Here is a 26775-nt window from a genome sequence, read left to right on the forward strand (position 1 = left end):
TATTCTCACACTGCCATGACTGTGTTTAGGGTTACACATGCACTTCTCCAGCTGTGAGCAGTTTGTCGAATGAATATCATCCGTGAGACGTGCGCGCGCGCGTGTGTGTGTGTGTGTGTGAATGTATCTGTCACAGGAGATAATAAGTCTCACACTTCAGCATGTCGCCACAGTCACGTCTGATGAAGCTCTGATTGTTCTGCAACAGGTCATTCCTGACGAACCAACCTTCAATTACACTCACTGTGTGTGTGTGTGTGTGTGTGTGTGTGTGTGTGTGTGTGTGCAACGGATATATATATATATATATATATATATATATATATATATATATATATATACACACACACACACACACACACACACATAATTTTCACTATGAATATTTTAAATATATATAAATAAACATAATAATTAATTATTATTATCATTATTATGATTAATAATAATAATAATAAAATAAATGAAAATAAAAATAAATAAAAATACACAAAAATAATAATTTAAAAATCTTATGGTCAAAATTATTTTGAGTATTTATAAATCAACATGATTTGTAAAACATACATTTTCAAAACATCACATTATTTATGCATTTGCCAGATGCTTTTATCCAAAGTGACTTTATATAAATCACGATATATATTTTATCAGTTCAGTACATAAAATCACTTGACCAATGAATAAGATTGCAAGAACACAGGAGCATAAAATAAAAATCCGATAAATCAGACATTGCAGAAACCAAAAGATGCCTTAATCACAGAACTAAGATAACTATATACGTATATAAATCAGTTGACAGACAGGACATTACATCTGTTCACATGCATAAACACACAGACAGCGAGGAGATCTAATGCCTTGCTCTTATTTCTCAGACACACTTACAGTGTGAATGTAAAGACTGTTCTTTGACTAATGGATAAACACCAACCGAGAAAGAGAGAGAGACAGAACAAACAGACACACTGCTGTGAAGAGAGAGAGAGAGAGAGGGAGAGAGAGAGAGAGAGACGCAATGATGTCATCAGTAGTACAACAACAGGAATATGATTACAAGCTTGAACAAGGTTTCTGCTTGGCGAGGAGCAGCTAATCACGTCTCAATTACAAAACATCAGAGAGCCATCAGGAGAAAAACATGAGGGCAGAGACGAGACAGAAAGAGAAAGTCTGATGAGAGAAAGGAGGAAAAGGAGCAGAATATTTCATTAGGAATGAAAACTCAATTTGCTCTCCAACTTCAAAACATTTCACAACAATGCAAGTCCAATAACAACGACACACAAATGCATCAAAATGAGGCTTGTTTAATTCGTGGCGGTTTGCTTGTTTTATTATAATCATTCCAAACTTACTGATTAGTCGGCAAAAGAATCGACGATTAGTCGATTAATCGTTCTAATAATCGTTCGATTAATCGATTATCAAAATAATCGTTTGTTGCAGCCCTAGTCTGCGCGCGAGAGAGACCGAGTGTGTCCGAGCATTAGTAAATAGGTAGTAATATATAATTACTATATAAGAGCCATGGAAGTTCGATTAATGGACTCCAATAATCAGTACTACAATTATTGTTTTGAACTTTTGTTTAATAAATAGAAATAATTCGAGCACATAAACTTTCATATGGAGGATTAAATAAGATTGAATTTATGCAGTAAGATTTCATAACTAATCACTGACACTGTACCACAAACAGGTTTTACGTTTCTTAAGCGTCAAATAACAATGAGTCTGAATTTTATTCTCCGACATCGGGATGTTGTCAGTGTAAGTCGTGGTACCACGAGAGCTGTGCTGTGCATCTGTGGGGAAGATGGTTATATCTGCAGAGACCGCCTTTGAAGAGAATGCAGCAAAATATCTAACTGGCCTGACAAGGCGATGTGACGGTATATTTTGCACTGCAATGCAAAGTGTCTGAACAAAGGAAGTGAGAGAGAGTGAGTGCTTGTGTGTGTGTGTGTGTGTGCCTGTGTGTCTGAGTGTGAGAGTTTGTGAGTGTAGTGTAGAGAACAAGTTCTGACATTCAAATAAACCCTGTTAAGTTGTCTGATTTGTATTTTTCTTTATTTTTTATAAATTATTTATTGTTCTGACAGCTCAGCTCCCTTTAAACAAAATATACATTTTTTTGTGCACTTTATTTTAAAAAAGCCTATATATTTGGCAGATGTTAAGCATTCATGTGTATGTTTTTTGTGGTAGTCCATTTTTTTTAATCATTACTTTGACAGCTCACAGATGTTCAAGAAGCAACCTGTGCACTTTCTGAGATTTCTTGCACTGTCAGTTCTGTTTTTGAAGAAAGGGTTGGAAATTAATGCTTTAAAAAAAAAAATCTGATTAATCGAAAAAATAATCAACAGATTAATCGATTATTAAAATAATCGTTAGTTGCAGCCCTTAAGTCTATTTCAACATTAGACCAGCATTTCTCTCTTTCAATAATAGGGATGAACAATACATCAGTTAAGAAACAAAATACAGATCCCTCTTATTATCATTATTTATGTTACATTAATTTTTTGATGATCGTATGATCAAACTCACCTCAAATTTGCATAATAGTCTTTTCTAATCAATGATCATCCATGCATTCAAAATATATCTTCAAGTGATCTCTGCTGGTTTGGTTCATCTTATGATTCAGTGGCTCACCTTTGCCTTGACGAGTCTCTTGGCGGTCTTGATCTTGGCCTCACAGAACGCCCCTCTGTATTTGGCACTCACGTCAGTGCCAACGGTCAGGTAAGGGGGCTCCTCCAGTGTCTGAACAACAACAAACACAAGAAACACACGTCAGTTTCACTGGACATTAATGACGTTGTTGGTGAGGAAAAAGTCAAGTTCCTACACAACAGGTTCTTGTTAGGCGCTTCATATTTTCCATTCCCATCATGGGATCATTTTATGGATTTAGCTTTAATTAGTTAATTTGGTTCATTAATTTATAATTTTAATCAAATTTTATTAATTAAACAGCTCGTAAACATATTTTATCAATAGGAAATATAAGTAGGGATGCACTGATATCAAAATTTTGGCTGATACCGATAACCGATAATTCTTTATATTTGAAAGCGATATATTGGCCGATAAATCTAAATCCAAATTTTATATAATTTTAGAGAGCCTGATTACAAAAACAAAAGTCTCACCATTAAAAGCCATGTCCCAAACACACAATTATAATGTTTTCATTATCATTTTATGTAGCCTATATGACAGCGCATGTTGCACTTAACCGTATTTTCCTTTTTGAAATGTGATTACAATCATATTTCAAGCAATTCAAGACCATCATGGAGAACAGTGCACATCTGAAGCGTCTCAGCTGGAAAGCAAAGAAAATCGTCCATTATTTATCGCCTTTAATATGTCGGCCAAATTTTATATCGTTCATCCCTACATTTAAGACATTACTCCTCTTTGGCAGAAAGGGTTGTTTGAAATTGAGTCAAGAACCCTAAAGTTCTATTTAGAACTACTTCTAGTGTTTATTCTAAAGCTTGGAATATCAGACATAAGTAGAAATGACTGAAATGTGTGTTAAATCATCTTCATACCAGTCAACAAACTGAACGAGCGAAAAACAGGTGCATGACTCCATTCACTTTATATAATAACAGCGCATGTTGGATACCAAACATGATGATGTATACCGCAGTAAACCTCTCTGAAACTGAAATGCTTCTAGGAGACAAACGATTACAACCGGTAAAGTGAGACAAGTAAGAAAAATTAAGCTTTAAGCAAGTACTGAGGGTGTAATGATGTCTGAATATGGAATATGAAGACTCTTTGGCATTAAAATGCATCACTATCAAGAGCATTAGACAATTAATCTAAAACCATCAAAAAAGCTTTAGATTTTTTACAATATTTCTTAAGAAAATAAGAAATGCTGTGGTGTTGTGGGTGGTTGCTTTAAAAGTATCCATCTTCAAGTCTTGTCTCCAGATAAACACAATAGAGATGTCACAGAACTAACATTTTTGTAGTTGACACCAGTTTAAGTAGGGCTGCACTATTAATCGCAGTTAACATGGAAATTAACTAATTTACTTTAAACTGAAAAGTTGTATATGTTGTATTCAGGTATTTAGGTGAACATTCAGAAAGTACAAACATCTTCTTTTTTTCACGAAATTGGTAAACTAAAAACAGTGTATGTAAACATACAGATGTCGTATTTATAGTAGACTTTTGCCATCCATTTGAATCACCAAATCAACTTTAATTAATTTAATTAACCTGAGTAAATGAAAGTTACTCACAGATTGCACCATGCAGTTCAGGCCGCATGTATTTTGTTGTACTGAGAAAAATAATTGAAGACTTGAAGACATTAATCTCCATGTGAACACACCATTAACGCTCCAGTTATGGCGGTATCTCTCTCATAATCTGTGATTAAAGTATAATTGAACCTTACATACACTGCACTGACAGTCGGCCAGCACATTTCAGCTCTGAGCTTACATTACGCTTCATTCTTTATTTATCTTAAGATGACAGTAAGAGCAGGAATAGCATGTGTAGGTGGATCGGCTCTGAGTTCCGGACCCTGGCGACCCGTGTCTCTCGTTTGAAGAGTCGAACGGGCCGAGAGATAACCGACCCACACACCCACTCACATAACATCTTAACCAACACAGACACGAGGGTTCCCAAGGCTACTGATTGTGTCTTTAGACCTCCAGACACCCACAAGTACATGACGTGGAGACTTCACAGCTTAAACCAGCCAGTCGGACCACGGCTAAAAGCTCCAGGTCTCTGCATAACCCGAAGAATTAGCGATTAGTCATTGGGATGATTGGTTTCTGCAAACAACAGCCAGTTGTTCCTTCACAATCTGGACTTTTCTTGAGAGCATAGATTACATTTTTAACCAAAGAGTCAAAGAACCTTAATCATGGACTAACATCAGAATGAGCTACGCTTATAACACAATTTTCAAAATTGCTAGAAAATGTATTGCTAGTAAATCCCAATCATAAAGAAACAGCATTTTTTCTGTTTGACAGTGTATTTTAAATTAGCAAATGTGAGCGCTTTTTAAAAAATATATATTTTTATAGTACTGTGTTTTTCCATGAACCCCTCAATAATTGGTTGGTACCACTTTCAATTTAAAGGTTTACAAGGTTCTATTTATTAACATTAGTTAACCACATTAGTTAACATGAACTAAATATACTTGTATGTTAATTTCAACATTTACTAATACATTAAGAAAATCAAAAGTTGTATCTGTTTACATTATTTAAATGGACCTGAGCTAACAACTAACAATGGACAGTTTTTTTTAAATCAACTAATTACACTGTTACTTATGTGACAAAAAAAGAAGCCTTCTTCCAAAACGTGTTTTGTCCTACCCTGATTCACCACGGTAAGCCTATTAGAAGTGTTTATATTTGAGACCAGACGCTGACAGGATGGTTTTGGCGGGAAATTGCATCATGTGTCACTCGCCCGTGTGAGTCTAGTCATATCTGTAAATAAAGTTGCTCCGGCTGCATTGACACATGTCTGGTGTGTGTGAGGCAGGGGTTAGTTGTCACAACGAGCGAGAAAGATTGACATGGAGCCGCTAAATCTCCGGGAATCAAACGCTGACCGGAGGAGAGTCGGCTGGCAAAAACAGAAGAATCTGAAATGTTGTAAAAGTGACGCGGAGATGATGGTGTTTTTATTGTGTTTTTGAATTGTGTTTTTAATTGAACAGATAAACACTGAAAAAGCATTATACTATCTATTGTGAAATTTAATTAAGGTTGCTGCAGTGCAGTGCTGGAATTTATCATCAAGGAAGTACCGTGTCTATTTATAGATAGGTAAAACTACAGTATCGTCTTCACCTAGTCAGCTTGAGATCCTGGCTATATCTCTTAAGTAGTGAATGTTTTATGAGCAGTAGGAGAACAATATCCATCTGCACAGAGCCGAAGCACAACCGATACTATGTCCTTCCGCAATATGCATGCGGTATTGTTTTTTAACCATTGGAGGGCCAAAACTTACATAGTGTACCTTAAAAGATTAATAAATACTGGAAAAAATGTATTGCTCATCACTGGTTAATGTATTAAAGAACATTAAAAACTAATAGGACCTTAGTGTGAAGTGTTCAGTTATCGAATCATTGCTTAAAAAACAGAGAAGCATTAAGAATTGTTTTGCAATTGCATTGTGACTCCCTGAACTTTGCTTCACTAACTGTGACAAGATGCTCTCAGTCTTTTTTGTGCAACTGAAAGCAGAGAAAGTGAACAGCGAAAACCATCATGCTAGCTCTAAAGCGTCAGGAAATTAAACACAGCTGCTACATTTAAATTTCCAGCTTAAACAAACCACTGACTGCCAGATGACAAGTGCATTAACCAACAGGCAACCACAAAAAGAGCTGATGTTTCTGAGGATCACATGATGAACACCTCGATTATGTACAGGAAAGCATGTTTTGTGCTGTTTAACAGATGCAAGAACGCTTAGTCAAACAATGCTGCCCTAAATGCACTGCAATGGCCATGGAAGAAAAGAAAGGTAACCATTGTACACTGGTCAATCTGCGCTGCTAACGCTATTCTTTAAATCTAGTCAATAAAACAGTTTCCTCAGCATGAAATTTGGCAAAGAAAAGCATAATGGAGAGGTCTGACTCACAGTCGACTAAAACAAGAGAAGCTTCATTGAATACCAATAACAACAAACAGAACTCTGATTTAGTAATCGTTGGCACTATACCTTAACCTGTTAACCGTTGCCAGAGCGCGGGCGCACTGAAGCGGTTTTTTTTATAAATAGTTCAAAGTTACTATCAGATTTAATGTTATACCTTGACAAACTATACATCATTACAAAGATATAAGACTCAAGTTTCAGAATTTGACCACTATTGTATTCTGAGAAACTTATAGCGACAGTTATTTCTTAATTTGTGTCAGGAGTTATGAAATGAAAAAATGAGTCGATACCTTTGATATGAATTATGCGCGTCAGCCGCTTTCATTCATAAAAAAACTCCCATGCCGTCGTCATGACAGCGATACACAAAACAACCTCCTTCCGGGCTTTTAGCTAAAAAATGTGCAGATTTGGAGAAATATTGATATATTCTCATAGGTTTACATCAGATTTCTATAGACAGGAATAATATTTATTGAATTTATACCCAAATGCGTCGATGTAATCATTATGAGCATTTGTATACTCTGTTAATGTGTTTTCAATTCATACCAATAGCCTGAGGGCGCCCTCGCCGCCCTGTGCACAGTATTAGAACATGAAGAAGTGCCATAATCATGTGACAATCCAGGAAGCCTCGAACACACACACAGCTAACAACAGATCGCGCTGTAACTATGGCTGTAACATGCAGATACAGACATTTTGAAGACAATAAACATGTTTGCTATGATATTTGAGTTACCTGTGTTTTTCAATCCATGCCAGGTATTTCCATAATAATAGATTATATTTATAATGTAATGCTAATCTATATAGACTATCATTGTGCAGAACAGTATACAATAGTATATTTTCTGTCTGATTTTTTTTTTTTTTTTTTTGCCAAATTAGATCACAGAAAATTATTTAAAATACTCGATTTGCTTTATAAAGTAAGTTTATAAGCACAAACATGGTTTTAATCTCATAAATTGTCGTGTATTGATGGTGTGCTAAGCTAACATGCTAGCTAGCCCTAGGTGCAACTGTCACCTAGAAGTTATATTTTTATTATTTTTGAATGCTTACTGAAATGTTTCTTTATTCAAGAAATGCATTTAAAACAGTTTAGAATGTAAGGGTGAACTTTGAGAAAAGAAATTAGTGACTGAAACCATATGAATAGCATGTGAATAGCCAGTCGTTAGTAACTATAATGCAGACAAAAGAAATGCATATTTAGAGCCATAGCCAGGCTGGAGAAGTGTGAATGTGTGCAGGGGGAGACTGAGACTGAATGGGGCTTGTTTGCACCACAAAACAATAAAGACAATATACTGCATAGATGGTAAGAAGATGACAATAAATATCAGTAGCATTTTAGCATCAAATCAAAATAAAGTCACATGACATGGTCTTGAAAAACATTTCACTAAATACAGAGTTTTGGACTTATTATCTTAAGATTTTAAACATAAAATGTTTAGACATGTGGCATTAGCTGTAGTGCATTTCTAGATTGCTCCAGGGCCAACTTCAATTTTATTTTCATGAGGATGTTTCATAAAAAATAATTTCTAATAACTTTACAAAACTTTGAAGCTATTTATAACAATTTTTGTCCTTATGACATTAATTAATTCTACATTACAATAAACTGCCAGGTGTCAGCTTTCAAATGAGATCATACTTGTGCTTTTAGTACAAAGGGTTCATGAACTGTATCTGTTTCAGTTTGGGTATGTCATTTCTTGGGATTTTTCAAAAGTGGGGTTGCAGCTTAACAGGTTAATATGTAAATGAACAGCATCAGTACACATTACAAGGGCCCTAACGATAGCATTTCACCATATTGTTGTATAATTTCTGTAGAATTCAGTGCAAGGCTGTTGCATATTGTCAAAGATTTGTTCTCATCTAATGTCATTTTGAATATGCAAAATGAAGAATTGAGATTGAGAAAGTTTGGTAAGGTAAGATTGATCAGAAATGTTTTAAAAACCTAATGAACTGGTCAATTGGCCACTCTGAAGGCTTTAACATATTCCTGACCTCTGGTGTGGGGGTCACATCTATAAGTCACGCTCACTTTGTGGCGGCTTTATGAGTCCTTTCTGCTATAATCAATACCCTGCCGTACTATCAAACTCATCAAGCCAGAGCTCTCACACACCCTCGTCTCATTTCTCTCTTTAACTTCACAATGTTAGCCCTGTGACCAACAAACTCACTGAAATGTGCAAACATTTAGCACTTATCCAAAAGTGATTGCTCAAAATCTAGACCAGAGTGATGAATAGAGATGGGAATTGTATGTTTAATAATTCTCTTTTTATTTTACATTTCCATTAGCGATTCTTTCAGTACTTTTTACAAGAAGTGTTTTAAAGGTGTTTTAACAAACTTTTAATGACTTTTCACAGATATAAATGTACAAAGTACCTTTTAATTGGTGTAATTTATATAAACTACATAAAAATACAAAAAAAAAGTTTACTACTAACATATTTTATTAATAAATTGTGCATATTAACTTTTTCCCCATCAGCGTTTCTTTAAAAAAAAAAAAAAGTTGCAAAACACCACCAGCGTTTTCGATCATTTTCATAAAAATGTCATGAAACATTTTATTCTAGCTTCAAGCTTTCTTTTTTTTAATCAACACTTGAATGTGGGTAAGTTTAATAAAAAAGCAACATTTTGAACAAAAAGGCAGAAAAACGTGCAAAAGCAATGCTTTTATAGCTTGTTTCTGGTTCTTTTTTGATCCGAAGATTCTGTACTCTTTCAGAAAAAGTGTAATAGCGTATAACAGTGAAATCACAAAAAGCCCCAAAATTCTGTCAATGGCACGGAAAGAGTCACAGTAACTGGTGTTAGTGACAAAAGCTTTAAATACAACATAACACAGCAACAGGTTTTAGTTAATCTGGAGTGAAACATGGCAAATGCAGTTAAATTAATGAGTCGGAATAATTCAGTAAACAATCTGAGTGATTCAAGTGTTTTTGATTCATTAAAAAGAACCAAATGATCATTCATTTGGGGTTCGATCCACACTGATCACTTAGTGCTGGGCGGTTTACCGGTTCATACCGAATACCGGTGTTTATTTTTGTTACGATATGAATTTTTAATATACCGCAATACCGGTGTATGTCGCTTTAATCGGAACGCGGCGCTGCGCGACACAGTCTCACCCCTCATTTACAACACACGTCTGCGGCGCATTACAGCTGCGACAAGGTTTTATTCCGTCCTCCACGCGGTGCGTCAAAATAGACTAGGCGCCTATATTTAGCGAAGCGGCGCGGAGAGCCGGAAGCTTCGATCTGAAACACAAGCATTGACTAGAATGGGCACGAGACGTGTGGGGGTGAGAGTGTCTTTTTTCTCGCGGCGCGCGTGTTTTTATACTGTATTAACGTATCTGAAGTGAACTGACGGTCTTTAGAAAAGTTTCTTTGTTATTACGATTGAATCTTTCTTTATCTTTCCTGATAAAGCAGTGTTTATGAGCGTTGCTGCTTTGTGTACAGCCGTTACCGGGGAAACCACTGTTTCTGCCGCTCCTAAAGCGCGTCCTGCTGGCACCTCTTTGTAAACAGCCTTGCAAACCTGTATTATTAATATTAGTGTGGATTTTTTCTATAATATTCACTCATGACAATAAAATATGGCATTATAAGTAAATCTACTGCAGTATTTCCTCTCTCACTCAGTAGAAAATGTGGTTAACACCCATCATGCTTGAAAAAAAAAAAAACCGGTAAAAACCGTGAAACCGGTATAATTTAGAAAAAAATCGTGATGTTGATTTTTGGTCAAACCGCCCAGCACTATGATCACTATACCTTTCGTGTTACAGATTCAGTAGCAGTGTTCGATTGAATGGACTGAGTATTTTACTGTTTTAGTGTGGTGTTCGGTAGTAAAATTAACAATTTAGAGCAATAAATGGAACTGAACAGCATGCAAATTAGAAACGGTTCTGAATAAGAATAACTGTTCAGACTGATTCAAGTTTTCTTGATTCATTAAAAATAAGTAAATGATTCATAAGAATCAATCATTTGAGGTTTGGAATACACTGATCGCTATACGTTTCATGAAATAGATCCAGTAGCAGTGTTGGAATGAATCGTATTTTAGTATGGTGTTCAGTACTACAATTCACAACTGAGGACCATTAATGGAACTGATGAACGGCAGAAAACCACTTCGATCTGTATTGTTCTGATTCAGAATAGCTGAGATTTGCCATTTTGACCATTTGTGAACAATTTTCTTCTGTACAATGAAATCTATTTTTTAATTAATTTTCAGTAAGCATGAATAAACCAGCTGATATTACATTAAACATACAATTTCCTCAACACGTATGCCACATTTCACTTCGGTTAAGGTTCCCAGCTAGATGGTCACAAGCTCTCTCAGTCTCCAGAAGGAACGTGGCGCTGCCAAAGAGTGAAGTACCCAGCATGCTCTGCTCCGCTGCCCATCCTGTGGCTCTCAGCCTGACGGGGCATCAGCAGACACGCCACAGATGTTCATTAACATCACACAAACAGCCCTGACAATCTGCTCTTAGATGACTGCCATCAGTCCTCCTCACGCGCTCCAGGGAAACAACAGTCAGCGCTACGGACGCCGTCACTCTCCAGCGAAGCAAGACATACTGACAGAAAACAGCCACAAAACACTCTGAGAACAGAAATCACTCCCAATTTAAAGGCGAAGAATGTTATTTCCATACTGGGCACGGTGTGTGAATTATCTATATGCATGAAATACCCAGATGACCTACTAACAAGTGCCAAAATGTGCAACCAGAGCACACTGTGTGCAATCGTGCATCCCACAATGCAATGTGCTCAACATGACTTTCCATTTATAAACAATGAAGCTATTTTAATGATACTTGTTTAAATGTTCATTTGCATAATGCATACTGCGTATGATGCAAACTAGTACCATTATAGCACTACTACTTTTTAAAAACAGCAAACTAGTATTCCATTCAATAAATGGAAATAAAACAGATTATAAAGTGCATATTTTATGTTTTTCAGTCTTTCAGGGTTTCATCTGTTGTTCTTAATAAAGGATGGTGAGAGATACTCAGCCTTAGAAACCCATTTCAGCAAATTCGGACACAGATGGTGACCAACTGGAGATGTGCGAGATCTTAAGGTCAGGAAGCCTCGAGCAAACACACTTATTACTCTTGGCTTCATATATTCAGAGCCCGTAAGGAGTTTTCAGCTCATGCGTGATCAGAGCGACCCTCAACTTCAAGAAGAGTTTCTTTCAGCAGATTAACTTTCAAAAAATCCTCTGAATCCCCTTTAGTGAGGCATGCAGATAAAATGCATGGAGTTGAGCATCCAAATCTGTGTTTTTATGGGTATAATAATCTGTGGAGTTCATAGGCTTTAGGTTTACAGCCTATAATCACTTCAAAAGGGGAACATGAGCATAAAGGGATAGTTCACCCAAACTATCATTTCTTTTATATTTTTAAACACACAAAAAAAGAAAGACACCATGACAGTACTCGATAAGACTTGCGTGCTATATTCTTCTCAAGTCATACAGCCATACAATAGATTTGTGTGAAGAATATAGTGCACAAGTAATTTAGACTACTGTTTTTTTTGTGTGTGTGTCCTTTTTCAGGCTTAACAGATCAGTGACTATGACCTGTTGTTGTATGGAAACAGATGCACAAAGTTTCTTAAAAGCAGCATGTGGGTTTGGAATAGCATGATGGTAAGAAAATGAGGACAATTTTCATTTTTGTATGATCTCTTCCTTCAATATTTTAACATATTTCACTGTCAAAAGGTTGTAAGAACCCTGAAATGAATAATGTAAAAACGTTCGACTATTTCTGCCACAATACCATGGTTACAGTTAGCGTTATACATTAAATCCATGGTGAATGTTGGTGATTTGTGAACTGAAAAGCCTAATATAACTTTCATGGCACAATGTTTCTGGTTTTCCACGTCAGCGCTGTTTGATCTGATCTGGTTTATAACAGAGATTTATGCACCGAATTTGAATTCTTCTCACTAGATCTTGCAGCAATGTTATTAATACTGTGTTTCTCATATGAAACAGAAATGGCAGCTCTTCTTAGTTTGGCAACTTGGTTGTGGCACCAGTGCGACCTCTAAAACAATTTAGTTGCACCAGCAGGAAAAAAGGTTGTAAAATGTAATCATTATGTCACAAAATGGAGCCCTGATATTCTTCATAAACAAACTATCAATCGTTTTGTGTAAGTCAATTGATAGAAGCAAAAGACAGAACATCATGTTCAAACTACAGCAGTCAACATTTGAAGTGGATCAAAAAAAGTTCATCAAAGTTGTCCCTTTAAGAACGGGTTTTGTTCAAAATGCATGTTTAACTTTGATGAAAGGTTTTGATCGACTTCAAATGTTGACTATATTGCATATTAACACCGTTCCCACAAAGACAGCTGAAACCAAATTTAACCACTTTAATCCACTGCATTAGGTCATTTCCTACCACACCAACACATCTGGCTGTGAAACATAAACTCTAAATAAATTCAGAGGCGGCACTGCAATGGTGGAAATGTGTCAACCAGTAGTTATCAATGTAACCTGGACTGCAACATAGGGTAACGTGTCCCAAACAAAATAAGAAAGAACTTCTGTTAAGCAATTTGTTAGGCAAAATGTGAAGCGGAGTTTAGTTGTTTACAACTTGTCACATTAACAGAGAATTTATGTGCCCTCATAGCGATGCATTTATCAGCTTTTACAGAACTAATGTTCCAATCAGAATTTTATGTCAGAACTATCCGTATTACAATATTAACTTTACTTTTCAATGGAGATGCATGAATACTGTAGCTTTGAAGGATTGCATTCAACGTGACGCGTCTGAAACGATGAGCGTCATGGTGGAAGCTCTTTAGGTAAGATGTGTGACTTTATTCATGGCAATTAGTCAATAGTGGCAGATGAAGTCAGTGGAAGAGGGAGTCGCAGGCACTTCTTTCCAACATAAACACCTCATTAGTTCGCAGAGCCTCCTCGCCTGGGAACGACGCGGCTGCAGAATGTTTACATGACCATCCCTTGGCAATACGAGACTGTGTTGGAATCTGTTCGGCTGTGGTTTCCCGAACCCCTCCCTTGCCGTTTCACACTGCAAAATTGAGGATTGATATTAAGACATGAGGAAAAGTTTGGGTTTGGCAAGATCTTCAAGACCAGAGTGAAGCAAAAGAGTGATGGATCTATTCTGTTCTGCAACAACAGGGTTGGATTGGTCTGGAACAAAATGTAAGACGACACACAACCTCAGCACACAAAACCCTTCTCCTATCCCGTCTCGAATTATTTTCCTTGATGTTTTTGAGTGCTTTGGCAAGATATGAGTGTAATTTCTTACCATAACCCATCAAAAAATAAACTATAACAAAGAGTTACTGACTCATTTCCTTCAATTCAATTGTGATGAAACAAATACAAAAGAAAGAACGGCACTCGAAAGTACTGTGACGTGAAACAGCTTCTCTGAACCTTCAAATAAACTGACCTCTCAAAACAGAAATCAGATTAGGATATTGGTAATGACAGACTGATATATCCAGCGATTCTAGTCTCTAGACTTCTTTAAAGTGTAAGTTGCAGGTTAAATTTTTCACGAAGATAATGCAATGTGTTTATTAAACATAAAGATAAGAACCGCCCACCATTGTTTTTTATACCAAAATGCTGATATAATATGAAAAGTTGGCACTTTTAACAGTGGTTTTAACCGCTCCCGCTCCCTTCCACTAGATGGGGCGTGACGTCATATGAGGAACTCACTAGTAGAGTTACCGTACACTAGCAGCTATAGATGCCTTACATAACTACAGAAAAGTTGGTTGTATGTTTTATTTGATAAAAAAAATTATGGATAAAATAACTCCATTGTAAACATACTCGTGTGTGCTGACTTCAAGGGGACCGTGATCCTGCCTGAAATGAGAATAAGCTATTCGCAAAACAAACGGGTTCAGGCACGTCAGATCAGCCGGTCGCGGGTCGAGCTGTTCCACGTTCACCTCACGGCAGCACACACTCTCCACTGCTGATAGCCCACACAAACACAGTGATGGGGACATCGATCTCTCTTTTTCTTTTCTGACAATAAACATCGCTAATTAAATCGTGAGAAATTGATAAGGCGTGGATTGAGGAAGGGTATTACATGACGTTTGAGGCGGCGATGAGACTAGCGATTGATGCCTGTGCAGTGTGTGCATCTCTAACGTTGCAGCTCTGATTTGGACTGACTTACTGTAAGTAAATAATGTATTCAGTTCAGTCGTTGTCCCTCCTTGCTATTCTACATGACGGCAATATTTTGAAAAGACTTGCTTGTTCCGTTATATTATCCGGGTTAAGTTTGCACCAGGCTAGACTATAACGTAGCTAACGTTACTCACCAGGACACTTGGCCAACCCTCCACTAATTCTCCTCACACCAAGCATTAATAACTCTTTGAGTGCCATGGCTGCCCTCTCTCACGCCTCACCAGTTAAAAATTGTAGGGCTGTGGTCCATAAAGAATTTGATGGTTTCCCACATCCTCAGTCATTCTCCAAATAGCCATAATACAGTAGGAATCTAGCAGAGTATGGGTTGCGAGTTCCTCTTGTGACGTCATCACCCAGTAACTGAAAAAACACGCTACCATTGAAGAAACCCCAATAAATGTTATTTTAACGCATTTTAAGACAGAAATAATTAAATATATACATATAGAGCACTTTAATTTACACATTAATTGGCTGTGGTGGTTAACCTGCAACTTACACTTTAAATTAAGTATATGGCCTTTTTTTTTTTTACCTCTTTCAGCATCTGTCATGCACAAAGACTGATGGCTTAACTCTTTCCCTGCCAGTGTTTCAAAAAAAAGTTCCTAGCCAGCGGCAGATTTTTTTTTATCATTTTCACAAAACTTTTATGGCCCCAAAAATATTTTGTTGTTAAATGAATATCTGAACATGCAATTTATCAAAAGAAAGATAAAAAAAAAAAAACAACATTCTTTTTTTTCATTAACACTTGAATGAGGGTTAGTTAGTTTCATTAAAAAAAGTAATGAAATATTATAATAATAAATAATTGAAATATAAATGAAATAATAAAGCACACTTTCTCTCCTCCATTATACCACACAATATGCTGTATGATTTTGAAGTAGAATTTATGTCCATAGCACCAACAGTGCAAGACGCTTAGGATTTGGTCTTGTTCAAATCATTAACTCTCAGAATAACAAAACTAACGATGCAAGACATTACATGCAAGATCCTAATGTAGTGTGTCTCAGCGAGATCCCAATACCCAAAAAGATACTATTTTTGAATCTGGCTCAATCCAATGTTCATATTTCTGCTCTGGGACTGGGAGTGTATGCAAATCAGTGCATATTTAGTCAATCAATGCCTAATTTGCATTTTTAAACATAACATTTGAGAAAACTCGTCTGGTCTTGATGTACTGTGATTAATCAACTGGGGAAGTGCAGTGATATACCTATCAGTTTTTACCCGTTTCACCTGGGATGAAAAAAAAAGGTTTTCAATGCAGCAATTTCAATTGGCTTTGCTCTCAACAACAACATCAGCACCGTCATACTTTCATGAGTCACGCCTTTGCAGAGCGAGCATGCATTACTCTACAATAGCTAACAAAGAACGGCACTCATGTGTTTTCTGGAAAGCGCAGCCAGACTCGCCTCAAAGGCAGGAGAGTGCGATTCCTCAACGGAGCGATTTGCATTGGGCTGTAGGAACTTTGGCCAGCAGGGTAATGACTTCAAAATCCTGCACTGCATTGCCAACATTATTACAAACTCCACTGGAGTGAAGGTTATATAACCCGCGCTGAAACACCAGAAAAGCTATTGCAATATTGGCGACTTTATGCAAGGGGGAAAACAGTTCCTCACGTTGGCTGTTTTACAGCTTCTCGACTCACCTAGCTCTGCTGAGGTGGAAAATTCTCCCCTGCCGTCCATCGCCTGATTAAACACACGTGTTTCGGTCGGCCAGAGTAGAGCGAGCGAGCGTGTTAAACTGATCTTTCCTGTAGCAGGTCAACAATGACAGAGTGAAGAGATACTACTAAATTAAAGACACCAAATACACCAACATCATATAATGTAGTGGACAATTAGCCCAAAAAATAAAGAAATAAAACTGTCCAAAATGAACACTCATCAAGTGACACATGCGAATGAATAAAATCAGTACTGGCTAATTTTTTTTTATGGAATTGTAAAAAGCTTTTAACAAACAAAAAAATCTGCTTTTGAAGTCAAAAATAACGCCTTGTTTTTGCTCTGTGGAAAATGGCACCAACAGCAAATCAATAAATGGCACCAACATAAAAAACTGTATTCTATATATAATGCACCTTATACTCAAAGCACTATAAACATAATACATAAAAGTATTAGTAAGTAGTTAAACGTATTAAAGTCCCCCTGTGGTGAAAATCAAGTTTTTAAATGTTGTTTATCTGTCTATGTGGGGTTTTTAATATGATTTAAGATTAATAATTTTGTCCCTTAAAACTCACCTCTGATCACCAAAATTACATATTTAAGCGTTTTTTTCCGTAAAAAAAAAAAAAAAAAAAAAAAAGTATTCATGCCTTAAAATAGCTTGAATGTAACTCGACACCCTTGCCTCATTTAGTATACGCGGTTTTATGAATATGCAAATGAGCCCCGCCTCCACTCACTCAGCTCAGCTCAGAGATCCACTGGTTGACGATCACACGTTGATCTGATTGGTTACGAGGTAGTTTGTGACGTCAGAAACACCAGCGGCTGTCTTTGGTTCACATCCTCAACAATGCTGTCGACTTATGAATTTACACATGCTTTGTCTTAAAGCACATTAAAAACACCACATAGACATATAAACAACATTAAAAGCTGGATTTACACCACAGGGGGACTTTAATGTATAATTTAATTTATTAACAATTAGTTTAATTCAAATAGTTTAGACATATAGATTCTAGAATTAAAAAAAATTCTGTCACTATAGCTCAGTTACTGTAGGTTTTTAACTATATTAATACAGAATGTGCATTGATCTTCATTTTACATCAGCCGCGTTTCCAGTGTCGGGCCAGAAGCTCCACAGCGCTTCACTAAAACACGCCCGTAACACGCCTCTCTGGAACAACGTCACACTAACCCATCATTTCACCAACAAACGGAAGTTTTATCAGAAAACGAATCAGAAAGAAATCACTGGAAACAGCGTGATCGCAAAACAAAAAGCGACCGTTTGCTGGCATTTTTGTTGTTTACCTAAATATTTAAAACCCAAGAATCAATGTTTTACCACAGGTTTACAATAAAAAGTGATACATTGATCTTAATGAATTAATTTGTGTCAAAAGTGCACATTAGCCACACAGAAATAGAGTGGCTTACCGTTAGGTCTATTAAAAAAAAAGAAAGAGGACCGACTTATTCAGTCGTGTCTGTTTCTGTTTATTTGGTAGTTACAGGACATATTTACATCACATTTAGAAAGAATGATCATTTCTACAAATATGCCACCAAAAATACGACCTGAAGAGCTTTAGCACTCTCTCCCAGTAGGCTACAGATATTTTCAGTCAGAGAAACAGAGGAAGCTCCCGAAAAAAGTAGGGATGTCCCGATACCACTTTTTCACTTCCGATACCGATACCGATGCCGCAGCTTTGGCTATTTGCCGATACCGATATCAATCCGATATTTTTATTTTATTCTTGAACTAATACTACTAATAATAAAATATAATGGAAGCACTTTCCTCAATTAGCCACTTAAAAACATCTCACTCAAATGGAGAACAAATACTTCTCCAGTATATAGTCCACAACAACAGCTGATAATGAAAGACTGCCAGCCTTTATTCAAAAGACCTTGAGATATGTTTGGTAACCTGAATGAATTTAAAATTAATTTGCTATATTTCAGATCAATATATTTGTTTCCTTTAAATTTTAATTAACTTTAACTTTATTCTCATCTGAATTATAAATAATTTATTTCTGTATAAAATAATACTACTTTTAAAAACACATTTGATTTTCTTTCTTATTCAATGTAGAATGTGTAACTTAAAAATAAACAGATTAGTGCTCTGTTTTAGGACAAGAAATGAAAACCAATGCAATGATGAATGTCCAAAAAGATGAGATCATTTTTGCTTTTAAACAGCGTGTGCGTGTGTGTGTGTGTGTGTGTGTGTGTGTGTGTGTGTGTGTGTGTGTGTGTGTGTGTGTGTGTGTGTGTGTGATTTTGGTTGGGTGACAGTTACAGTTTGACAAGAGTTTACAGTTTGACAAAAGCACAATGTTGGGTTTTACACAAATATAAGTAGGCTAAACACTTTTTCCAGTTTTAATGATGTCCTGTATGAAAATGACGGAGTATGTTTTTTTGTTTCCACTGTTCGATCGCGCCCGTGCCTCTCTCTCACACACACACACACACACACACACACACACCAGCATTGCAATCTTGACATCGCAGCCTGTTCATTTTGCTGCGTTCACACCAAAACACGAATAGAGCGTCAAATTTGCGTCTATCGCGTCTAGTTCGATGCTTGAACAGTTTGAATCCATTCGCGCGTCCAAAGCGAATAGGACGCGCCACGCGCGTATAATGATAAAGTGAGAATAAGCAGAATGCATCGATAAGCAGACTCGACAATGGCATCGATATCGATAATTTCTTAACGATGCCCATCCCTAGTCTTGAGGTAAATGATTTAAAAGACTTTAATGCTGATGTTAGCTGACAGAATCATCCATCCATCTCCCGACCCAGATAAACTCCGCCTCTGTTCGTAACCGCTCCGCCTCTAGCCCGAGCCGGCCCACTGTGGACCAAGGTATTCGACGGGCCAGAAAACCCTGCCCGTTGGCCCTGACGCGGCCCGATCAAGCCCTGGAAGTGACAGTGGGAACGCGGCTATTGGCCACAGGTTCATCCATACTCTGAACTACTGGTTGTATAAAGCTTAGTTACAAAATTCTGAATCTTGAATGTCCTTTTCTAAAGTCAGAATAGAAAAGAAAAGAAAAGAAAAAAGTGTTGTCATGACCATGCGGGAATGGCGTTGTGCTGCTTCAATAATCCACCGTTGAGTTCGGTTAAGTCTGCCCCTGGCTTCAACATCAAACATGGCGATTAACAAATACTCAAGGCCAGACAGCTTGCTTTGAACCACAAAATCTGTCAAATATGCCTCCCACCATCACAACCAAACATATAAAAATCTGTTCCGTTTCCATGAATCACGACCTCATCTCCCAGAGGTGGATATTACCAGCAGACGCTCTGTATCAGCGGGACGCCTCATCACATTCACTCATCAGTGTTTGATCAACAGCGCTGGGGGGAAGGGTTAATTCACCAGGGCTGGGGGCAAAAACACCAGACAAGTGACACAAATACACCAGAGATTTAAAACGTGTGGGCAGAAATTACCATTTTTATCCGTTATGTAACAACGTTTTGCTCAAAATCAGTTGCTCATGCACTATTACTCAATCATTACATTTGATGCCAAATAAATAACTCAGCACTCATGGATCAACAATCCTCACATATTTATAATGAGAAGAAGCATTTACCAAAAATTTTATATGCACCGATATAAACATTTTGGCAGATACCGATAATTCTTTATATTTGAAAGCCGTTAACCGATATATTGGCTGATAAATCTAAATCGAAATTTTTATATCATTTTTGAGAGCCTGATAAAACAAAATAAGAAAAGTCTCACCATTAAACGCCATGTCCCAAGCACACAATTATAATGTTCTCATTATCATTTTATGTAGCCGATATGACAGCACGTTGCACTTAAACCGTATTTTCCTTTTTGAAGTGATTACAATCATCTGAAGTGTCTCAGTTGTACTGTCCTGCAGAAGATTTTGTAAATGATTTTTTATATAATTTCTTGTTAAAGACTGGTACAGTTAAGCACTGTAAAAAATAAATAAATAAATAAATCTCAGGTAACCTAAAATGTGTCTCATTTAGTGACTTATCATCAAATATGATTTAATACCAATAAGTGCATGTTAAAACCATCGTGTTTCTATGTAGGCAATGCTGTACAGGTCAGGTATAAAGAATGTTTCTGCTCAGGTCTGAAGCGTCTCAGCTGGAGGAAATAATCCATTATTTATCGGCTTTAATATATCAGCCAAACTTTCTTATCGGGCCGATAACGATAACATTAAAAATATTGATACCGATATGGTGGCCGATATATCGTGCATCCCTATTTCAGTATTAACTAAAACTGAAATAAATCTAAATCAAAGCTAAATAGATATACTAAATAAAAATAAAAAATACAACAAAATTACTAAAACTTAAACTAAAATTGAAATAAAGCAAAAAATATAAAAAATTATATATGTTATAATAACTAAATATTGTATAAACAATGCTATGAAAAATCCAGATATACTACCTCACTAGTTCTCCGAGGAGAATATTGCTGGAATATATATATATATATATATCCTTTGATCACTGAAAACTGGTTTTGATCGTGTGGCTTGAAAGCACTGGATTCGAGACGGGTGTCAGTCGTCACAGAAGAAGGGTTAGGAACAGGTCGCTCTAGTCTTCAACGCTGGCAGTCTTCTGTGTCATACTTTATAAATAGAAACAGCCAAGAGATGTCCGTCTCTCCACCAACCCTAAATCACCCTCCTCAAAATAGGTCAATCTGATGGATCGAGCCGCACACAAGAGACGAGGAGCGACGTCGACCACAGACAAACCTCGCCAATGCAATCACAAGAGCACTGCAATCTCAGCCAGGGACGAAATCTCAAAGCAAGAACCAAACAATACTCTTACCAAACCATGGCTTATTCCAAGCAAGGGGAATAAGGAAGAATTAAGCTTCTTCAAGACCAAACAGTAGAAAATAGCTCGGCTTTTAAGCCTCTCTTTATTGTGCCGTTCAATACTTTAAACTGGAGAACTAGTCTGTGCTATTGCTGACCTAGCTCACCGTGCAGGAGAAAGAGGCTTGGGTGTTTACCTCGAGGCAAAACACCATTAAATACAACATGAGCACAATAATTCTTTGCAGGAACAATTTAGAGACATTTCTAGAATACCTTTGCTTTTTACTTTATTGTATATCTATTTTAAAAGTCAGCTGTTACTATTCTAAATGATCAGACAATTGTCTGGAGATCAACGAAAAACAAAATACACAGACATAAAAAGGGATCTGAGCCATTTCTATTAGTGCTGTTATTGTTAACTAAAACTACAACTAAAAACTAATAGAAAACAAATATCTTTTGATAACTGAAATAAAGCTGAAATACAAATCTAACTTCAATGATTTTTTTTAATTAAAAATTAGAAATGTTGAGTAGGCAACCAAGTGAAATAAAAGTACTAAAATTGCTAAAACTGATAGAAATATAAACGAAAGCTAAATAGAAATACTAAAATAAAATGCATAGAAAGAAAAAAAGCAACAATTACTAAAACTTAAAATAAAATAAAAATAAAAGCTAATTCAAATATGAATACCTTAAGAGTAAATAAATAATAGTAAATGAACTTTATATAAATAATACTAAAGTAAACTATTACAATCCAATCTCCATTTGTTTTCAGGAACTGCAATTCAGCCAAACCTCTTGTTTCTCCTGCAGGCGTTCTGCTTGACACACACACACACACACACACACAAAGAACGTGTTTTAATAGTCCTGAGATGTTTTATTTTCATTTGCATACCTGAGAGCCAAAAAGCGTTAAATACACCATTTGCAGTCATCATTTCTCCGCGGCGCTGGCGGATTCGTTGAGGGAACTTCGATGTCAGCATTTCTTGCCACAAGGTGAAATGAAACGCTTCTCAGAATGGAGATTGGAGACGTCAACGCATCCAGACGGATGTTAACACACTCTACGGAGTATAAAGTGGGATAAACAGCGGTCTTGTCTGCCATTTCTTTTGTATTATCGTGTCAGAGGGTGGGAAGTGTCTGATATGACCATCTCAAAATTAGCACACACACACCATGTCTTCCTCACAGCGTTCAAATGACTGAGGATCTGATGTAATGTGATAAAATTACACGCAACAACAACCAGCCGTGCTCACTAAACTGGCCAGAGATCTCATTGAGTTTTAGACAGTCTGCAGTCCAGTCATTTCCTACTGCCATTAACTGGTCTGGTGGCACACCAGTGAAACGCCCAGTCTAAATATCTGATGCATAGTGGATTTAAAACGGCTTAAATTGCCAGCTATGCAACTTTCAGGAGTCCAGGGATGCAACAGTCGGCCTGAAAATGAAGGTGTGTTTACATTTTATATCTGTTACTGAGTCTGTGAAATAATCTGTATATATTAGGCCTACATTTGAATTAGGGATGCATGATATTGGAAAAAATATATATTATACTGATATTACAATATTTTGTATTTCTGCGATATATATTGCAATATGAAAATTGGAATAGTTCTATTTGGAAAGAATTAATCATTCTAGAATGATTGGCGTGATTTTGTAGGGGAGTGAATCTGCATAGAGAATAATAAACAAATTACAAGCACAGATAAATACAATAGAACAAGGATGCAAATGAAATAAGCAGTGCTTTATGTTTTTCAGGCAAGTCTAACAATATTCAGGTATAGAAATTGAATAATCAAATGTAAAATAACGCAAATAAATATAATTAATCTTGCTGTCACTTTAAGAGCTAGCCTAATGTACGGATCCAATATCATGATACATCCATTTTCTTTGAGTGTGTCTTGAGGATATTTGCGGAGACAGGCATTTTGACATCATTTTGTGTGTATTTTTCAGTTCAAGCACAAACAGTGGAGGAAGAGACGGGATTCGGTGTTCACGTGCTGTCTGGTTTAAAGGGGTCATGAACTGGATTATTTCATGATTTCACTCTCTGTGGGATAGTACCTTTAAGACGTCGCTTGTCTGCTGCTGCCTGAACAAGACACCGGACGCAAACGGCGCAATTCGACGAAAGACATTATAATCAGTGATGCTGTCTACACTGGATGCGGCGCGACGCGAGCGACAAATCTCCGACAGTAAACTGATGCCTCATTCTATTTATGATGTACTGACGCGAAGGACAAATGCTTTGTAACGGGTGCTTTGCCGCGTTCAGGGTAAACAGCTTTTACTGTTGCAACCGTGTCCGGTGTAGAAAGCCCATAACGCTACATTACAACATCAAGCAATATTCCAATAACTTATATAATTATAACACTTTATATAGGACCATTTTGCATAATGGGTAGTTTCTCATTTAGTAAATGTTTTACATTATTTAAAATAGTATTTAACTAAAAGTACTGTACATATGTAATTAAACATGTTTTCATTATGGTATTATTACTTTAAAAGATTTGAGTGCTTCCTCCACTGGTAGAGACTAGAGTAATTAAGACTAATAGTAGAAGATAACAGGTTTTGCCAGTGACACTTTTGATATATTTATTGATACAAGTTATTTTTTATATAACGTGACTAAATAAAAAGACAAAGTCAACAGTATTTAGAATATAATATAGAATAGAAGATGCAATGCAAACTAGTTTGGTTACAGCTCAAATGTCTCATTCTCCTTCTATCATTCACCCTGCCTACATTACATATCTTTGTCACACAAGTGTTTGACCACCACATTTGAGTGATCATTGCAAAAAACATGTTTATATATATATATATTCTGTTTATGTATACTGTATTCTATATACAGTACCAGTCAAAAGTTTGTACACATGAATGGGAAAGTGTGTGCAGATTTTTGACTGGTACTGTACTATAATATACACATAAATCATTTTGCTACTGTATTAAAATATACACATAAATAATATCGGCCGATGTAGCGATATCAGGCTTTTTTTACTCCCTAATATCGGTATCGGTCCCAAAAAATCCATATCTAGTATGATCCCTCATGTTGGGGCTTGAAACGAGCTGGCCGTGACTCTGAACACAAGTGTTGCTGCTAATGTACTCACACTATACTCTCTAGTGTGTGAGAAACTATGTAAGCAAGACCATTAGCTGGCCTTCTCTTCCCAGATTTAACAATACTAAAACTAAAAGAGCAGTAAAAGTTCACAGTCAAATGAGCAGCTTGATGAACAATGTGAATAATAAGAGTCTCAGGTTAGTCCTCAAACTCAGTCAGTCAATGGAGCAGATGGTTAAATCTCACTGTACCACACACACACATACACACACACACACACACACACACACACACACACACACACGGTCATTCAAATAACAGATAACAGCAACCACAGCCAACAGAGAATCCGAGTGCTGCCACCGACTTGACCACTAGTGCATGATGGATCTCTGTGATAATCTTCATGCTGTCGTCCTAGCTGCTGGGCATGACCATATGTTACAGGGGTGGAAGCTAAAAGTGTTGGAGTTTGCTAATGGTGCGTGACTCAGTGACCACTGCACCTCCATGTGCCTGCCATTCATTTTTATCACAGCGTTGTTGAAGACTGAAGCCAGTACCCTGCGTAATGCATGCACACAGCGGGCTTTTAGGCCCCGTTTACACCTGAGACCTGCATGAAGCACTTTAGTGTTGTCAAAAATATCAAAACTGAAATATCTGAAATGGTCCCAGTAATCAGTTTCCGCAGTGTCGATACACCAATACCAGCTGTGCTCTTTCTTCTCTCACGTTAAGTTATGTCTTAAGTGAACGCAAACAGTTGGGAAATAAAAATCATGTGTAACAGTATATTGCAGGGGTCGGCAAGTAACTTTGGCCACGGGCCAATATTTTTATTAGCCAGTAGATGGCGGGCCAGCTACACAGAGTAGGCCTATGGATACAAATTAAATACTCTTATATAGGCCTATGATCGCGGAATATGATGGGTTGTCACAGTCCGTGGATCATTCGTTCAATCGTTTTTTCAAATTAAAACCAAAAATAAAAAGATGAAAAACGACTTGTTTTTCCATTCCTGAACTAAAATGAAAAAACGAATAATGACGGGTTTTCTGATTTTCTGATTGTGCTCAGATCAAAAATAGAAAAAAATAATTACTGGATTAGACATATTTTAATTTTGATTTTTAATTTTTAATTTAACACCTTTTAAACAGATCAAGTACTATTGTGGTAACAGATTACAGCCATTTTAATAAAGGTGTGAATAGCAATCATGCCTCATTCGCTTACAGTCCGACTTTTTAACTTTATTCCTTTTTTATTATTATTATTTATTCAGGACACACACATACACACCTATGGTTTAAGGAGGTCTGCGCGGGACTGTTTTTTTTTTTTTCGTCCCGCTCCCACAAGGTTCTATTCAGCAACCGCTTAAAATACACTCGATGTTCACCCGCTTTATTTCCCGACCTGACGGGTCCGCAAAATTTAGATCTCGTTTCCATAATCTCACATTCAAATGTCTCTAAAAGAAAGTCTCGGAAAGAAGGAGATTAAGTAGCCTATAATAATTATAAATGCTATACAAAAATTGTGTTCGTGTCAATATAAATATTAGGCTATTTTAACATTATACTGTCAGCAGAGAGAAAAAAAATGCCACAGAAAAAAATTATGAAATATAAATAACAAATTATAGGACAAAGCCTATCACTCAAATTTCTAAGCAACATAAACGAAAATCATATTGCCCTACTGACAAATGAAGTAGGCTATTTTCTGTCGAACTATTTCAAACATCCTTGCAAAAAAAGAATGTTGTTGACTGACAATGGTTTCAGTACAAAACAGGTCATCAGAGCTAGGTGTAGCCTACAGGCGGTCAGAATGAAGTGCGGATACGCTGTCAAAAGATGTCGGGAGTTGGCTATTGTCAGACCGCCCGCTCCGTCCAAAGTACTCCAGAGTTCTGACCGCTGCCGTCTTTTGACGCGCGAATGAACACAAAGTGATAAAGCGTATAACTAGACGCGGCAGGCGCGAATTTGACGCGCTAT

General features: G+C 36.8%; 1 protein-coding gene across 5 annotated transcripts in view; it reads right to left on the reverse strand.

Annotated features, from left to right (window-relative positions):
- arid4b (AT-rich interaction domain 4B) overlaps nt 1-26775 on the reverse strand; it is an 86288-nt gene that overhangs the window by 47043 nt on the left and 12470 nt on the right. For 3 of the 5 annotated variants that reach the window (XM_081351466.1, XM_081351464.1, XM_081351463.1), the window contains exons 1-2: nt 22538-22699; nt 2668-2778 (exon numbers count right to left, since the gene is read on the reverse strand). In XM_081351466.1, coding sequence (XP_081207592.1) covers nt 2668-2778; nt 22538-22567 — 141 coding nt within the window. In that variant the 5' untranslated portion in view covers nt 22568-22699. Of the gene's footprint in view, nt 1-2667; nt 2779-22537; nt 22700-26775 lie in introns of those variants that run through there. The other 2 variants (XM_081351467.1, XM_081351465.1) reach the window with 1 other exon arrangement.

This window comes from Scardinius erythrophthalmus (genome assembly GCF_964197995.2).
Source record: "Scardinius erythrophthalmus genome assembly, chromosome: 21".
NCBI classification, from domain to species: Eukaryota; Metazoa; Chordata; class Actinopteri; order Cypriniformes; family Leuciscidae; genus Scardinius; species Scardinius erythrophthalmus.